At 37.2% G+C, this 17,934-nt stretch overlaps 4 protein-coding genes across 5 annotated transcripts; 1 reads left to right on the top strand and 3 right to left on the bottom strand.

The window, feature by feature from the left end:
* Positions 1-2,131: 2,131 nt before the first annotated feature.
* LOC113275050 (argininosuccinate synthase, chloroplastic-like) lies at positions 2,132-5,444 on the top strand. The gene is made up of 9 exons (XM_026524483.1): positions 2,132-2,330; positions 2,462-2,584; positions 2,803-2,947; positions 3,151-3,199; positions 3,390-3,572; positions 3,935-4,009; positions 4,097-4,282; positions 4,570-4,658; positions 4,783-5,444. The coding sequence occupies exons 1-9, from the start codon at positions 2,261-2,263 to the stop codon at positions 5,333-5,335; spliced, it is 1,473 nt and encodes a 490-aa protein (XP_026380268.1). The 5' UTR covers positions 2,132-2,260; the 3' UTR covers positions 5,336-5,444.
* A 286-nt stretch (positions 5,445-5,730) lies between these two features.
* On the bottom strand, positions 5,731-6,831 carry LOC113272266 (serine/threonine-protein kinase fray2-like). Its single transcript, XM_026522131.1, has one exon. The coding sequence runs from the start codon at positions 6,829-6,831 to the stop codon at positions 5,731-5,733; it is 1,101 nt and encodes a 366-aa protein (XP_026377916.1).
* A 710-nt stretch (positions 6,832-7,541) lies between these two features.
* On the bottom strand, positions 7,542-9,367 carry LOC113273680 (11S globulin subunit beta-like). Its single transcript, XM_026523323.1, has 3 exons — positions 9,010-9,367; positions 8,633-8,895; positions 7,542-8,542 (listed from the first exon to the last, which is right to left on the bottom strand). Exons 1-3 carry the CDS (start codon positions 9,353-9,355, stop codon positions 7,670-7,672), a joined length of 1,482 nt encoding a protein of 493 aa, XP_026379108.1. The 5' UTR covers positions 9,356-9,367; the 3' UTR covers positions 7,542-7,669.
* A 702-nt stretch (positions 9,368-10,069) lies between these two features.
* LOC113275049 (K(+) efflux antiporter 5-like) lies at positions 10,070-17,697 on the bottom strand. 2 transcript variants are annotated; one of them, XM_026524481.1, is made up of 21 exons: positions 17,295-17,697; positions 15,769-15,812; positions 15,053-15,120; positions 14,823-14,907; positions 14,667-14,728; positions 14,513-14,588; positions 14,198-14,272; positions 13,937-14,008; positions 13,753-13,836; positions 13,562-13,630; positions 13,387-13,464; positions 13,167-13,255; positions 12,901-12,997; positions 12,287-12,340; positions 12,104-12,199; positions 11,364-11,552; positions 11,197-11,274; positions 11,024-11,068; positions 10,848-10,940; positions 10,652-10,753; positions 10,070-10,483 (listed from the first exon to the last, which is right to left on the bottom strand). In XM_026524481.1, exons 1-21 carry the CDS (start codon positions 17,506-17,508, stop codon positions 10,457-10,459), a joined length of 1,797 nt encoding a protein of 598 aa, XP_026380266.1. In that variant the 5' UTR covers positions 17,509-17,697; the 3' UTR covers positions 10,070-10,456. The 2 variants fall into 2 exon arrangements, with proteins under 2 accessions (XP_026380266.1, XP_026380267.1); XM_026524482.1 differs by having other exon boundaries at positions 10,070-10,480.
* Positions 17,698-17,934: the final 237 nt, after the last annotated feature.

Below are 17,934 nucleotides of genomic sequence, written 5' to 3'. Positions count from 1 at the left end.
TGCATGTCTAAATCAACAATTAAAGATGAGACTACGTCCAAGTGCAAGTTCTTAGCGAGCATTTAACCTTTTAACAATAAAATGTTTGGTTACTTCAAAATTTGAATTTGCTTACAAAGTTGTTATGGAGATTTGTAAGAAAAGAATAGTGTAGGCAAAGGTGACTAGTGACAAAATTACCTTAAGACCTGTTATGCACACTCCATACAAATTGCATGTCTAAATCAACAATTAAAGATGAGACCACGTCCAAGTGCAAGTTCTTAGCGAGGATTTTCTTAGTGAGCACTTAACCTTTTAACAATAAAAAGTTTGGTTACTTCAAAATTTGAATTTGCTTACAAAGTTGTTATGGAGATTTATAAGAGAAGAATAGTGTAGGCAAAGGTGACTAGAGACAAAATCATCTTAGTACGTGTTTAAAAGTCTTTGGAAACCACAAAAATATAGCTTTTCAAAATGTTAAAAGTTAGTTCGCGAACTAAGGGTGTTTAAATGTGTACTGTTTGATGATGTTATTTCAAAAATACTTCAGAAGCAAAAAAGTTAACTTTTCGTGAAGTAAAATGTTTTCAGTCCTGACTTTTGAGATTGATTTTTGCATTTGAAAAAACAGGTATCCAATCACAATAAAGCCAATTTGGATGTTACTTAAGAAGTTACTTTTCGACTTCCTGAAATAAAAACGTGAAAAACCAATTTGGTTATATAATTTCAGAACGACTTTTTAAGCAGAAAAATTCACTTCTTGTGAAACAAAATATTTTTGTTTCTGACTTTTACGTTTAGTTGTTTCTGGCATTTAAACAACTAAATTTCATAATAATTCTCAAAATAAATAAAATAAAAATAAGAATATTGTCTTTCTTACGCAAGGAAAAATTGTTTTTTACTTTTGAGAACGATCATCCAAGTAACACTTCCGTTTCCATTTCCCAAACCGGCTGTTAATGTCAAATATGCAAAGTGCAATCACTACTGAGTACCTATTATAGCAAGAGCTATAAGATAAAGTGTTAAAACACTCTGTCTCTTTCAAAATGGTTGACAGACTATATGATAGAGTAAGTTTTTCACCGTAGGAAAGGAGTAAGTAGAGGGACTATACGACACTTGTCTAATCCAAAAAAAATTTATTGTAATTTTGATATAAGATTTAATAAGATTTTTATTTATCGAAATATTAAATTTACCTATAATGCATTTGTCTAATATTTTTATTTTGGTTTTTAATAACCTAAGATTTGGCTATGCAGACAGACTGAATGACGAGAATGATGTAGTGGACATTTTGGGTGGTTTCTCGGTGAAGAAATGTTATGAATTGCAATTGAGTAATACTGACGACCAAGGCGTTGACAAGTACTTGTGGCAGAAAACTATTCCTTCAAAGATAAGTTTTATGTTGTTGGCTAATTCTCATAATTCTTTACCAACCTTGAGTATGTTGAAATATAGGGGTGTGGATGTTCAAGATGATAAATCTCCTTTTTGCAAGAAGGTGGTTGAAACTGGAGATCATATTCTTGTATGTTGTCAATATGCGTATGAAGTTTGGTCTAATTTCTTTAACGCATTTAAAATTTGTTGGGTTTCCCCTGATACCGTGAAGAAACTTTTCAAAGCTTGGAAACTAAATAATCTACCAGGCAGGTGTAGGGAGGTTTGGTGGAAGGTGAGTTATGTTGTAATGTGGCACTTGTAGAATGAAAGGAATCGAAGAATTTTTGGAGACATGGCTATGGAGGTTGAGGAACTTACTTTGCATATCAAGTAGACGGTTGTCTTGTGGCTTTCGGATAGCGATGTTTATAGATTTATTTCTGTAAATCAAGTTCTTTTTCATTGGGATACAACCATTCATATGTAGTCGATGATGTGTTGTTCTTAGGTTTGTACTATTTTCATTTTATTTTTTCTTTAATATAATCTTCCTTTTTCAAAAAAGAAAAAAAAGAAAAAACTAAGATTTACACGATAATTGATTTGCCGTTTTTCTTTCTCTTTTCTTCGCACGGTATTTCATTAGCCATATGGTGAAAACTTTCATACTCTCTTTCGAACGAACGAGTAGCCCTTAGTCTTAGGCCCCAAAAATAAAGACACTCACGAGTCACTGAGTTCCCAAAAATTAAAACACTATTGGCTGCCCCTCCCCTCCTTTCTGTCCAGTGATAAGAAAGAAAGAAAGAAGAAAGAGTTAAGAAACCCTAAAACTCTTCTTATCTTCTGCCTGCTGCAAGACAGACTGTGCTAACTCATGGCTCAGTTACGTGCTATTTCATCTTCTTCCTCTACCAATTTCGTCTTCAATGGAGCTAGCAAACCAGGTACCAAATAAAAAAATCAGCTTTTCCTTCGATTGAAAAGCTTGAAATTTTGCTGAAACCGATTAATGATTGACATTTTTATTTTTGTTTCTTGGATTTGATTAGATTTTTATTTTCTTAACTGATTACAGAATCAGCTTTAGGTCGTAATCAAATATGCTATTCGAACAAGTTTTCATCGGTGTCAAGTGGGTTTAATGGGAATGCCCTAGTTCACAACAATCTCAACCTCACTCGAGCTTCCAATAACAAAGGTATTCATTCATTTTAGCTTGATTTTAGCTGATGAGTTTGTTTTTGAAATATTCATTGTAGTTCTGTTCATATCTGATTAACATTGGGGCAATTTAGATGTACTAGTAGTCACTTTGAGAAAACCGCCGTCCTTAGGGCAAGCTTTTGAAAATCTGGCTTAAGGGGGTCTTTTGAATATGATTTTGATTCATTTTATTTTGGTATCCCCTTCATGCAGCTATTCAGGCGGTTGCGGCAAGTGAAAAGGGGGTTGATGTTTCTGTGTCTCCAAAGACTGGTGGTGGTCTGCGTGGAAAGTTGAATAAAGTGGTTTTAGCTTATAGTGGTGGTTTGGATACCTCAGTTATTGTCCCATGGCTAAGGTAAAATGTTGTTGAGTGGTTTACGGCTGCATTTTGTTGTATGGAGTGTATCTATTTTATATGAATGTCGCGATTCTTTTGGCAAAGGTGTTCACGGATATGGATTGGGGGTTCAATTGTTTATTCCAGTTAAATATGCAGTTTTATATTGTCGTTTTTTATATTTGTCAGAGTTCATATTTTTCTGTCGATTTCCATTGCAGGGAGAACTACGGTTGCGAAGTTGTTTGCTTCACTGCCGATGTTGGACAAGTATGTTATGAGCATCATTAACTTTGAATTTGAGATAAATAAATGTAACTCTTAGGCTATGCTATGCTCAAGTTCAGTATAAATATTAGTTTTACTTGGATTCTTACAGTGATACCATACATGAACTTGTTATAACCTTCTTTCTGTCTGTTATTTTTCGTTACTTACTTCTGGTCCTTAATTGTTGCAGGGTATCAAGGAATTGGATGGATTGGAAGCAAAAGCTAAAGGAAGTGGAGCTTGCCAATTAGTTGTCAAGGATTTACAGGAAGAGTTTGTCAAAGATTACATATTTCCTTGCTTGCGAGCTGGTGCCATCTACGAAAGGAAGTATTTGCTGGGAACTTCTATGGCGCGCCCTGTTATTGCTAAGGTTCGTCTTGTATTCTGCGCTTTTTTTACTACAAATCTAGATCCTCTATAAGGTAGATACATAAAGTTCTTCTTTAAAGTGATTCCGAATCTATTTAAGCCCCACGGAAAGAGAGTTTCTGGGTCATCTGCTTTTCTAGTGGATGGTTATCATACACTATCAAGGTGGCATCTATTTTGGCCCCTTTTCCATGAATTTTACTAGGATGCTCTTTCTAGTGGTTGACTGGGTGGTTTGGTAATTTTACTGGTCTTGATATTTTGACAGTCTATGTGATGCTTTATTTTTGATTCCATTCATACTGTCTTATGTATTATAATGTGGAACACCTAAAGGAAGTTTTCAATACATCTACTTTGTAGGCAATGGTTGATGTTGCTAAAGAAGTTGGAGCTGACGCTGTTTCACATGGGTGCACAGGGAAGGGAAATGATCAGGTATGTCTAGCGCATGACATTTTTGGAATACACTGTCTCTGTATTCTCATGTTCTTTTTTGTCTTACCTTGCAACTTTGTCCTGCAGGTTCGATTTGAACTCACCTTTTTTGCTCTGAATCCTGAACTCAACGTTGTAGCTCCATGGAGAGAGTGGGAAATTACAGGACGCGAAGATGCTATCGAGTATGCTAAGAAACACAATATACCTATTCCAGTGACCAAAAAATCTATCTACAGCAGAGACCGGAACCTGTGGCACCTTAGTCATGAGGTAAACATTCTTTTTAAGTGAATTATTTCATTTACACCTAGGACTACTGCTGGGGTATTAATCCGATTTTCTCCCGCTTGCATCGGATGGAACAACATGTTCCACTTTTTGTGAGGCCTCCTTCGACCTTTCACATGGATGATTTGTTCGTTCAATAAACTCGTTGAATTTTCTTATTTGCCGAGCTAGTAGACACCTCCCTTGCTTGAAATTGTGTCCAGATGAAGAAAACCTCATCCTTTCTGTTCTCTGAACTTCTATTGTTTCTTTGATCTGTGTCATAAAAGGGAGATATTCTGGAAGATCCAGCGAATGAACCAACGAAGGATATGTACATGATGTCAGTTGACCCTGAAGATGCACCCGACCAGCCTGAGTAAGTTAGCAGTGCTTGTCTGTGTGTCCTAATTTGTTCTTCAGTATCACCATAGGCTAGTCTTTTCTCTTTTCTTTCCCAGTTATAATCATGTGAGATGGTTTGCACTTCTTATGCATTTCAGATACGTTGAAATTGGAATAGTTTCCGGAATCCCCGTCTCAGTAAATGGGAAAGAGCTCTCTCCAGCATCGCTCCTCTCACAGCTCAATGAAACTGGTGGGAGACATGGAATTGGCCGAATCGATATGGTTGAGAACCGTCTTGTGGGAATGAAAAGCCGTGGTGTATATGAGACGCCTGGTGGAACCATCCTCTTCTCTGCTGTCAGAGAGCTAGAGTCATTAACACTTGACCGTGAGACAATTCAGGTGAAAGACCAACTTGCCTTAAAATATGCAGAGCTAGTTTACGCAGGAAGGTGGTTCGATCCACTCCGCGAATCAATGGACGAATTCATGAAGAAAATTACAGAGACCACAACAGGATCTGTGACTCTAAAACTATACAAAGGATCGGTCACTGTAACAGGCAGAACAAGCCCATACAGCTTGTACAGGCAAGATATATCATCATTCGAGAGCGGGCAGATTTATGATCAGGCAGATGCTGCTGGGTTCATTAAGCTCTACGGTCTTCCAATGAGAGTTCGAGCTATGCTTGAGAAGGGTATCTGAATGTGTTCCTCCTGATTTTTTTGTTATACTAGGAAATTGAACTTCAATGTAAGACTTGGATTTGATGAGCTTAATAACATTAGAGAAAAATAGAAATCTCTGCGAAATATGTCTAAATCTCTGCAAGTGTTCCTGCAGACACCAACTCATAGTGCCCAGACAGAGGGCTGTAAAGTTTACTGCAAACCTAATTAGCACAAAATTGGGATTTTTATAGGGTCCGGACTGCGGATGAATCTTTTGAACAAGTTTCAGAATCAGCTGAAAACAACAAAAGATATATACTAAGACGGGATCAGTCATCAAAAGACCACTCAACTCAAAGCATCTAAAAAAACTACAAACTTGATTATATATATTTTATGTTTGAAATACACTGTATTCAACAGGAACTATTAAAATACACTGTATCTGTATTCAATCAGCCACTCGAGCAGAGGGGTCAATTCTCCATCATCCGGAAGCTGTGAAGCCTGTGTCTTTATAGCTTCAACGTCGAAATTCCAACCGCTGAACCCTTTTTTGTACCGTCCTATATCTCCCCTTTCCACTTCTGCCAATTTCTTCTGTATAACCATGTCCTGTTTTATCTTTGATTCTTTAGTGGAATGCCCCAGACTAGGTAGCTCTTTCAGCAGTGTGCGTGTAATATACTCACTGGACCGAGCTTTCTTGAAGAAGGGATGCTTTAATAATTCTTGTGCTGAAAGACGCTTACGAGGGTCTTTCACCAAACACTTCTCGATCATTTTTCGGAAAGACTTTGAGAACTTCTTGTCCTTTTCGCTATGATCAAGACTAGGCGGTGCATCTCGTATAATCTTCATAAGAATCTTCATCGAAGGAAATTCAGAGTACGGGGCATGCCCATGAGCAAGTTCCAACGCTGTTATACCAAAAGACCAGATGTCAGCCTTAAAGTCGTATTCTTCTTCCTCCATAACCTCAGGTGCCATCCAGCAGAAAGTTCCCGTAAAAGTGTTTCTTCCATGTAGCCTCTTCCCCTCATCAAAAAGGCTTGCGGAAGCACCAAAATCACAAAGCTTTATTGCACCGCGTGAATCCATTAAAATATTGCCTGCCTTCACATCTCGATGTATGTCCCCATGCTGGTGTATGTTCACTAATCCTTTCAAAACTTCACGTAAAATCGTAGCGATCACAGCCTCTTCGAATCCATCTGGAAAAGCTGTATTCATGATATGTTGACATGAAGCAGCCATGAATGGCATAACAACCCACAGATAATGATCTGTGACGAACGAACAGTGAGCCTTCAAGAGATTTGGCTGATCCATCAAAGTCATGGTCTGTGCTTCATGAGCGATTTTACACAATTCAGTGTTCTCCTTTTCGAAATCCAACACTTTGATTGCAACAGTTTCTTGTGTTGGAATACAAACTGCACGATAAATTGTTGCAGTAGCTCCGCTACCTATTTCTTCAAACAGATTGTAATGCTCCGCTCCTAAAGGGTACTTCTGATGCTTTTCCATCTTGCTTTCTTGTGTTTTTGTCAGACTTCTTCTCTTTCGTTTTCTTGAAAGATCTCTCTGAAAACTTATGAATATTATTCCCCGACACAATATATATATATATATATATAGGAAAGAGATGCCGCCTTATAAAAACTTACTTAGACCCGGTCTCTAATTTCATTGGCTAGCTTGGCCTATACAGCAGTTAGCACAATCCTATTTCACCTTCTATTCTGAAAAGAAGTCCTAAGTAAAACGAGAAAACTAAACAAGGAAATATCGTGCTTCCTTCCCAAGTTCCCTCTACGAATGGAATTCCTTTCTAATATCTTCCTCCAGAGATGTTTTTTTCTTTTCAGAATGTCTATTCTGGAGTTCAGCTGCAGCTTCAGCATATATTCTGGAAAGTGAAAGTAGAAGCACACCAGATTCATGCATACATTACTAGAAGCAAGGTTTCAAACCTTGTCACATGACAAGGTTTCAAATCTAAGCTTTCTTCAAAAATAAAATAAAATCTTGCGCCGTGGATTCAAGTGCACACACCAAACACACATATTACTGCTGTTATCATAATCGTATATGAAGATTTGATCAAACAGATATTTCCCAACAAACAAAGAGATTTGCAAATGATTGATTTGTATCGGAGAGAGTCGAGAGACATAAGGAAATTGGAGAGAAGTTTGAGCTAGAAAACTGTAATTTTATTTCATTTGTTGCACTCAACTAGTTGTAACATACTGCATTATATATGTAGCAGCTTTTATTAATACCCCAAGCTAGCTAACCAAACTAGTACTACTAGTACTACTACTATTATTATCTAGGCTAGAAGAAAAACACGTACGACATCTTAATTACTCACGGTCTCAGACTTGAGCGCAAGTCTAACCTGCGAGCTAAGTCCTGGAGTAAGTATCATGGTCTCTTCTCTTCTGTTATTCTTCAACCTGTTAGCTTCTTCCCTTGAGATTTGATAAGCATTCATTAGCACATCTGCAGGCATTGCTCTCAAAGCAGAAGTCTTTCCAACTAGTGGGCTCATCATTGCATTGTCGTTAGTCTTGAAAGCTACCCATTCAAATCCTTCATTTCCAGCTTGTTTCACCACTGCAAAGTTCTGAGGAACAACCAAAATTTGTCCTTGATTGAGTTGTCCATTGAAGACTTGACGACCGGCGTTGCCTACAACCTGAACTCTTGCATTTCCTCTTGTAACGTAAATCACACTGTGGGCGTTTAAGTGCCAGTGTGGTGCCACTAGTGCATTCTGGTAAAGAACACCTCTCTCAGCACTCATTTGGATGAAGTTAAGGATGGGTAACTTTTGGCTGTTAAGGCTAGTGATTCTTCCACCCTTTTCAGAGTAAATATCAGCGCGAGTTGGGTTGGCTATGTTTTGCTTGAGTCTCATGCTACAGATAGTCTCTTCTACTCCATTAGTTACTGGGTATTGCTCTTCACTCTCCTCTTCTTCTCCCCTCTGTGGCCTAATCACTTGAAGTCCTTCTTGAACGAAGACTATGTTACCTCTCTGGTCATCTTGTCCTTGTAGTTTTCTAGCTGTCTCAGTACTCACACCAAAAGCCTCAGCCAAAGTCTCAACGTTGAATCCATTGAAAATGTTGTTTGTTGGGATCTCTTGCTGCCCTCTACGTTGCTGCTGTTGTTGTTGTTGGTACGCCGTCCCAGTCTGTGATTGCTGGCTTCCGGCCAGTTGGAATTTCTGTTTACATTCAACAAGCAAAAATCGAGTCAGTGATTATTAGAGTGCAGCTGTCAAACTAAATAGTTGGTCCGTGATAGATTTTCGTACCCTGAGGTTACGGTCAAGCTGGTTAGCATTGTTACTGGTGTCATGAACAACAACCATGACAAGTGGGGTTTCACCCTCGTTGTAGCACCAATGTGCTACACCGGTTGGCAAAGCCACGATGTCTCCTTGTTGGATCTGGCGAATCTTTTGGTGCTGGTCTCTGGATCTCTGTTGCTGTCCTCTTTCTCTCAATCGTTGAGTTTGCTGTATCGAGTGGAATGTTTCAGGGCATCCAGGAATGAGTGCTCCAGTCATTCCCCTACCTGGATGGACATGTAGAATATTAATTTTTTGTGTTATGAATATCTGACAATAAGCTCAAATGTTAGTTGCAATAATATGAAGAAAATAAGCTGTGCATATAAAAACGGGCATGCCTTGAACTATGTACATCAGTCTTGGTGCATTGTCAAAAGAAGGTAAAAGAAGTCCTCTAGGCTGGATAATGTGCCGAGTAGCAGATACACCGGCGCAGTCGAATTGTTCATTTGTCTGATCCCAAAACTCAGTTACACCTGCCTCTGACTCAAATCTGCGGTTAGGTTCTTGAGCATTTAAGCTCTGGATTTGACATTGGCTTTGACCTGCTTGGTATCGACGTTGTGGCTGTCGTTGCTGCTGCTGGCTTTGCCATCCTCCTCCTTGTTGCTCTATCTGAGCTACACAACCATGCAAGAGAAGGATGCAAAGACCGAGAGAAAACAAATAGGACTTTGTCGCCATACTGAATTAACTCTTTGAGATTTTGTAGATTGAGATTGAGGTGTGAAATGGTGAATGAGTTTGGATTCATATTTATAGGAGAAAACGAGATTTATAGTGTTTGACACATTGCAGATGGTTGGTGAAAAAGATTCCATCTTCAGGCAAGTTTCATGTTTGCATGGATTTGCTTAACCACGGATACATTGTGATGCAGAAATAAAAGAATCGGATTCTCTTTGTGAGTGCTTGGATTGGGTGACAGGATTTTAAACTTTTTGGAATGGACAAATTAAGCAGGGTGCGCGTTGCATGGACAGATTAAACTGTGTGCGCGAAGCATGACTGTCATCCATGTTTCCGATTATCAAAATTCCAATGGAAGATTTTGAAGGTGACGATACTATTCAGAAGCCAAGACTAAGAAACTACAGGAACGTAGTGTTCTAAGTGGTAGAAAAACTGAGCGTAAATCCCCTTGCAAAATGTTTCAGTCATGCAAAGAAACATAGCAGACCTGAAAAATGGCCTCTAAAAGGCACCAGTGTGAATCTATAAAAGATTAACCTTAGGTCCTTGATTTGAAGAATAATGAAATTATTTTATTCACCTCAATAATCATTTTAGTTTTACATCAGTCAACAGATCAAAGAGGCCATTCTTGCACGCTTGAACAGTATAGCACTCGGTATGCAACCACAAAGTTATAATGTCAAAAGTTACAGAATAAGAGAGTAGTGGGCAAGTGAAAACTCTGCTTGTTAAATTATCTTTTCCAGTCTACAAAATACAATCCACCTTCCCACAGTAAAATTACTCGTGTGAGGGATCGTCTTTAGTAAATTTGCTTAACTCGATGATTAGCAACAAACCAGTTTTACCAGACCCAACAGAGTCCTATTTACAGTATACCAAAAAAATACAATTTTACATGAGGCCTCCGAGCCGAGTTCAGCTGAGAAATTGCTTTTCCTGTTACATGTTGTTTCCAGATTTTGCCTTCGACTCAGCGGCGACAATAAACCAAATAAATCCACATCAATTCGGTGATCCATTTGATTGTATCAGATATATCAGCAGCATCAAAATTGAAGATCAAAACAAGCTATTAGTGTTTTTGTATCATGGAAGTCCTCTACTCCTCTCCTGCTAATAACATGCTGATATTTTAGTTTTCATGATAACCCAGTAATATAATTGTGAGAAACTTAAACAAGGGGCTATTTCATGATTAAGCGGAACACACTATCACACTGCTATCCCTAATGTGAAAGATGTAAACACTCCAGTGCACATATATAAACATGACAAACTTACTGGTTGATGAGTTTGCTGTCGGACTTTCGGACTGTTTGGCTTTGCAAGTATATCCAAAGCATGTGTTACTTCGATTGAAGTTGTACGACCAGCCAGTATATGCTGTAACAATTAAAGCTCGAAAATCATGTGAGTGCGCAAAAGAGAAGTAAATTGGTTTGAATCACTTTATGGTAATTAAAGTTAGGAATCACACCTCATTCTGTGTGCTTTCTGCAGGAAACCAGTGCATGAGAACACCCAGATGCATCAGAGCAGGTATCAACTTGAACATGAGAGGAGTGGTTACCTGTAAAAATATACCCAGTAGAACAATGTCAAAAAAATAATTCATCTCCAACTAATTTGATTCCCAGCAGAAAAGAAGCTCACCAGACTGAAAGCTGTTGTTCCCAGGAGAAGAAGATACATTTTTCCCTGAAATGGAAAATGGTATTCAATTATTACGCGTAGTTTGCCGACGCTAAAATAAATAGACAATTACCACTGCTATAAGTAGTTTATTCACTTCAAAGTAAATGGATAGAGCAAGAGGGAGACAGAACCTCAACAAGGTGAATATTAGAGGCACGACTTAAAAGAACAAAGGCAAATTCTCCAATTTGCGCCAGAAGCACACCCACCTTTGGAACACATAGAAAAGTTAGATACAAAGTAAAGAATAACCTGTAGAAACAAAGAAACCACTTTGAACAAGTTCTATTACACTTACAAGCATTGATGTCTTGATATTGTATCCAAATGCTTTAGTCACCATCGTGACCACAGTGGTCTTAATGACTACAACCAGAATCACGGACGCAAGTAAAATATCAACATGGTTCCACAAGAAGTGGACATTTATGAGCATTCCAATACTAGCAAGGAAAAGAGCGGCAAACAAATTGCGAATTGGTTCCACCTGCATTATATGAAAGCGACAATTAAAAACAATGTCATCTCATCAAGTAAAAACAGCTTTTGAAGGAACACATTCATTTAGATGGTTAAGAATTGTTTGTATAGGTCCACGCATATCTTGTGTTCTACAGCACGCATTGGCTTCATACCCATGCTTAAAAGTCATCCAAGGATATGTACTTTAACTCATAAAGACATGGCCACATCCATGATTCCACCACAACCCTCACTGCGTACTGTAGATGCTTTGCCAAATATGTTGCCTACGACAATCTACATAGTAAAACGAAATGCACATAAACACTACCTCTACTTGAAATATGCAACAAGCTAAAGTGAACCTTCCGAAGATACACACTAAATCAATATTTTCACATAACCAGTGCTCATAACATGTAAATTGTAACAAACTGTGATAGCCTACGTATGTATTTACAAACAGAGAAGGAAAGAAAATAGAAGGGGTTCATTTAGTTTAACAGAGGACTGCCAGTGTATGATTGACCAACATACAATTAGAATAATACAGCCTATCAGGAACGAAGTGACTACCTGGTCTAAAGTGTGTTGGGCAAAGTCAGTGGTAGATATCATAACGCCAGCTACAAATGATCCCAACTCAAGACTCAACCCCAGTTTATCACTACACTGAAAAAGTGCATCCCAGAGTAAAGCATTAGGATCTGTTACTAAAAAAGATAATTATTAGAGAAACCGTTACGTGTTGGGACTCACCCAAGCTGACAATAGGCAGAAAGCCACAGCAGCAAGCTGATAGAGTTCATTTGTCTGCATACCAACATATAATTCAGCTGGTTATTAACTTAAGAGACAGTATCAGATCAGATATTATACACAATATGATCAACGGATATCTATAAACCTTCAACTATAAAGTCAGCAATCTCTCTATAAAGCTCCTCAGTAATAATTAGAGCAGGACACTTAAAAAATGTTACTTCTTAGCTTTATTTAAGCAAAAAAGCCAATCATGCAGATATAATGAGGTTTAATTTTTTTAAAACTTTGTTGAGCCAAGTGGCCAGTAAGACATAACATCCTGAAACAGTAACTTTTGGCAGGAGCAGCGTGTTGCTTAGTTTTCTTCTACATGGTTTTTGCTAGAAACTAAACCCAACAAAATCATGTAGATATCTTTATTAGCTTGTCAAAAATTTCATTGACAACAATAGCAATGTAAAATAAAATCTTCAGAACAAATTTTATTACTCATAATCTTATTTATCTCAGCCGTATAGAAAAACTTAACCCAAAAAAAGAAAAAGAGAAGAAAAGGAGAAAAAAAGTAGGTTGAACATTAATGACACACACAGACAGGTGTTACTTACTTGCGATGATAATTGTACCATTAGCTTCAAGAAGCGAGGAACAAAGGACCAGGACAATATAGACGCAACAGCTAGGAAGATGGACAAAAGAAGTAACCTGCACAAGATAGTAGTCGCAAAGCAAGAAAAAAGTCAGAAGCTAATACGAAAGATAGAAATAAGAAAAGGTGTATCTGGAAATTTCAATTTCAATACTAGGTTGTTATAATTAAGAGAATACATTTAAACAGCATCACAATCATATCTGTAGAACAAAATGAACTTACAGCTTTGCCATGGACATTATTCCTTGAAAAATGCCACTATTACCACCCAAAACTGGAAGTAGGGCGAAGAGTAAACCAACTGCACAATCCTGCAATTACGGAGACAGGAAAATACTGATATATTCGTCATAACAAAAGCTCGATATAATGTGCCATCGATATATATATATATATATATATATATATATATATATACTACTCAAGAAAGATCTCCAATTACCTGAAAAATTAGTGTTCCAATAGTTACTTGACCATGAAGAGCGTTGTTATTGTTCTTATCAACCAAAAACTTCAGAACCTGGAAGAAGTAAAGGAGGCTGATCAGATGCAACAACGGAGACGAAAATGAAAAAGAAGAAAGAAAATAAACAAATCGAAGATGAAGAAAGCATTACCACTGCAGTTGATGACATTGATAAGAAGGCACCGACAAACACACCCTCTGATAATTGTGCACCACACACCTGAACCAGAAGCAATATATAATTCTAAATAAGCTGTATATATAAGAATAATAAATTACAGCATGAATATTCAACAGCTATAACATAAATTAAAAGCATAACTCTATAGAAGCAAATTTTACCAGGGCAATTGTGCTGCATAAGAACATAAATATGATTACTTGGAGTAGCCCTCCTAGAACAGCAACAGGCCCAACAACTTTTAACTGCATCAGTGAATGCAGATTAGGATAACTTCTACACAAAGAGCAAGATATTCAATGAAAATTTCCCGACCAATGTCAAAATCATCGCCAGTTTACCTACCTTTGTTAAGGAGAACTCAAGGCCTAATGCAAAAAGAAGAAAGACAACACCAAACTGAGCAACAGTTTCAACCTGAAGAAGGATGGAAAAACGCTATATTAATAGTCTAAGAGTGGAAAAGGTAACTAAAAACAAAATTACTAATATGAGGTAATACGGCCAGGTGCTTGTTAAAAAAATAAACACCGAGAGACTAAAACTGATAGCTACTGATAGCTTCTTATAAGAAATCCTAATGAAATGCCATAGTTGACAGCATACCTGGACAAGTTCACTGATAAAACTCAAACCTCCTGGTCCAATTAGAGATCCCGCAAGCAGATAACCGACGATAACCTAGCATGCAAATGCATCAAGAGAATGAAAACCTCATGTGAAAATCATACTAAAGACTGGGTCTGGAATTCTATGTTGGATGCTTCCCTTAGACAGCCAGGTATACTCTTTTTCAAGCACACAGTAGTATCCATATTGCATCACACTGTATCTGGGCATCATATAGCGATAAGCCGATAACTAAAAAGAACTTTCCAGACCCAGGTGAAAATATATTTAAAGTGATACTAGTATACGAACCGGTTGTCCCAAACAGGAAAATACAATTCCACCAATTGTAGCAGAAACAATTACAACCACCAAGTCTGAAATCAACCTGCATGAACCCGTTTTGATAAGTCACAGATAAATGGTGGTTATGGAAAGAAGAAATATAATGGCAACGGAAATAAACCTTAAATCAACTTGAAGAACTGGATACTTCGATTTCTTGTTGGACATCACGAAAACATTATCCTACAACCGGGAAGCAAAGACAGGAAGTCAGAAGGAATATACATTTGCGAGGATCAATTTACAGAAACAACCTTCCAGTTCCCTGTTAACAAACCTTTTTATCAATTAAGGTCGTCATGTCATCAGAATTTTCATTTTCCAACGAAAAAACATCTTGAAACTGGAAAGATCTAGTGGCACTGCATGATAAACATTATTGATTTAAGTTATAACCCACCAGAATGGAGGTTCTACAAAACTTGCACACTTATTAAAAACCAAGTTCCCTTTAAGAAAAAAGAAACTAGATAACGATAAATCTATTTCAGAAGAGTTTATTCATACTTCTTCTCTTGAGTATCATTTTTCTTGGGCTTGTCATGGGTAATCTTTGCTACAGTCTCCAACACAGCCTGTAGAGAGAGTGAAAAAATGATCGACCATATATACAAAACTAAAAAAGAAAAGAACAAGAGAACAGTAGAAGGCAAGTAGGATCCACAACTTCATTGTGTTCATGTCTGAAGTTCAATATTGGTATGCAAATGTTTACTTCCCAGCCTTATAAGCTAAAAAAGAGCTATATGTTACACTGCATGATACAAGCCTCACCACCGACACAAGCCTTTTTACAGTAAAACAAAATTTGTGATGACAGCCAAAGAAAGTATCAAAAGACCAGCGAACACAAAAGGTGGGTGTACCGAATAAGAATAAGGAGCCAAGGTGGTTCTAAGCAATATCTAGAACTCCCAATATAAAGATAATAAATTTTTATACTGTCATTGATGATTCTCTTCAAACAGAGCATGGCGAGATACTGCCATGAAAGATACGACTATCATGGTATATGGGTGATGCAATTAAAGTCCTAAGAGGAAACACAACCTTGACCATATAAAAGAGTAACCAGTCGCTTCATCTCGTTTAGTTAAACTTAAAACACTTAGACACGTCTGGGGTCGATGGCAATATCGAACAAATTTGTTCTGTGAGAAACAGCTGCTCTCAGGACTCAAAAAGGAATGTTGTACCTAGATTAAAAAAAATGTCACACCTACTTGTTGATCTGCTACACTGTTGTTGAAGCTGTTTGCATCAGGTTCTGAAACAAAAAGATGGAAGAGAAATGTTAAATCATACAAAAGAGACACAGCATGTTTTATAAATGAGGAGAATGTGGTATACACATTTCTATATGTCTTAGTAAGACAAATAACAGCAAAAAACATTCATCCATCAAGAAAGGAAAACTGCGTGTGACAGACAAGCAATGGATAAAATTAACTAAATTTGTTCCTAATCATCAAAGATGACATTGTGAAAACAAGTAATCCAAAAAATGCATAGAGTAATCCAAGGCATGCATACTCAATCCATCCTAAGCTTTCAACTTCTATCAGACTACTTAGAGCACTCATATATGTCCTGTATTTTGTTCGCCCCACTCTCGGACCAAGTTGACCCGTCACTACTCAGGTTTTAACTTTCCTTGTTACATGTGTCTTATTGACAAGTTTGACAAATATAGTCATACTTCAAAAAACCTACATTTACCTTGGCCAGACCAACGGAAAAAATCCTGGCTATGCTATACGTGCCCAAACCCTTGAAATAGATATTCCTTCATAAACACCAGGCAATCTTCACTTCCCTCAACTTCTCTAACACATATTACTTTCGTCACGAACAATTAGATGCTACTTAAAATTATTCATACAGACAACGTGTACCTAAAAGCTAGGAGATATGACACATCAGAAGATTGAGGAAGCAGATATTACTCAGGCAAGGTTTAAATGAATGCTTTTAATCAAAAATCTCTACCAGACTAAGTTGTCCAACAAATAAAGTGTGAAGATTGCAGGTCAGGAAGGAAGTGAAGGTTGCTGAGGTCATGATGAAGACAATAATTAAGTTAACATTATGAATGTGACAGAACAGGATCAACCATATATTTTGGCATACAAGCAAGATTACTCAGCAATGTTTGGAGATAATGTCGAGCAAACAAGATGTACTAGATAGAACTGGAAGTTTCATAATATCCTGAAGAAACTAGGTTACAGCAACTAAGAGACTGCAAGCAAAATGTGCTGTTCTAATATGATTGGTGTTACAGCAAATAAGAGACTAAAGTAATCAGCACAATGAGCATAAGTAGATGTCTAGGTTCTATGAGGTATTAAGACCATGATAATCAGTAATTCTCGAAAGTATTGAACCGAGAAGGTTTCTCTTTAAGTTAGACTTCATGTAAGCAATTCAATTTCCACAAAAACGACCACAAGGCACTAAAATTAACATAAACTTTGTTCACAAATAAACTCCTAACATAAGTTTCAAGCACCATGAGTCATGTACATTGTTAAAGTCGTCAAAACCAATGTTCACTAAACACATGCCTTTCTAATTTCCAGCATCTAAAAACTAATAAATTGCTTCCTGAAACCCTAATTTAGTCAAATCCGAACTAATCAATTTCCCCAAATGAAGTCATAAATAAATTAAACAAAAATAACTAAAAATAACCACATTGAATCCCCAAAAAACGAAGAAAAACAAGAAATAAAATAACCAAACTAACCTTCAGGTTGATCACTATCAGAAAACTCTTTATCAAGAACATTATTAAAGATCTTAGCAATACTTCCTTCATCAGAATTAGGTGGTGAAGCAGTCATTGATAAATTCCCATAAAATCTTTCTCTTGTTTCTTTATCTGTTCTTCCATTAACATATATACAAAATGTTATCAATATAATCACACCTATCATCATTCTCATATTTGATTTCCCCATTAGAAAAAAGATCTCAATCAATCAATTCCACAAACCCTAGGATTTCAAAAACTTTTCTGATCTATTAAAATTGAAGATGTATCTGTTTTGATTCGATCGAATGAATTCACGAATCAAAACAAATTTCTTCTTCTCTCCTCTCCCTCCTAGATCTCGTTTTGTTTTTTTGAATCTTTATAATTTGTACGTTTTCTCAGAAAAACACAACGAAATAGTTATTAGGTTTAAGGCGGGATCGTACATCTTATACTTGTATGTATTTCTGGTGTATCGTTTATTGTTTTCCTACGTTAGATTTTAAACACGTGCTCTTATGCCCTAAGAGAAGGTCCTACTGGGTTACGTTTTGAGCATCTAACGATTAATCATCAGTGGGTGTACTAGCTATATGTTTGTGCTTCACAGGGCAGTAGTAGCTAGAGGGGG

This window comes from Papaver somniferum, chromosome 4, assembly GCF_003573695.1.
Source record: "Papaver somniferum cultivar HN1 chromosome 4, ASM357369v1, whole genome shotgun sequence".
NCBI classification, from domain to species: domain Eukaryota; kingdom Viridiplantae; phylum Streptophyta; class Magnoliopsida; order Ranunculales; family Papaveraceae; genus Papaver; species Papaver somniferum.
Note: the sequence above shows the minus strand (reverse complement) of the source record. Positions and strands in the feature narration are given on the sequence as shown.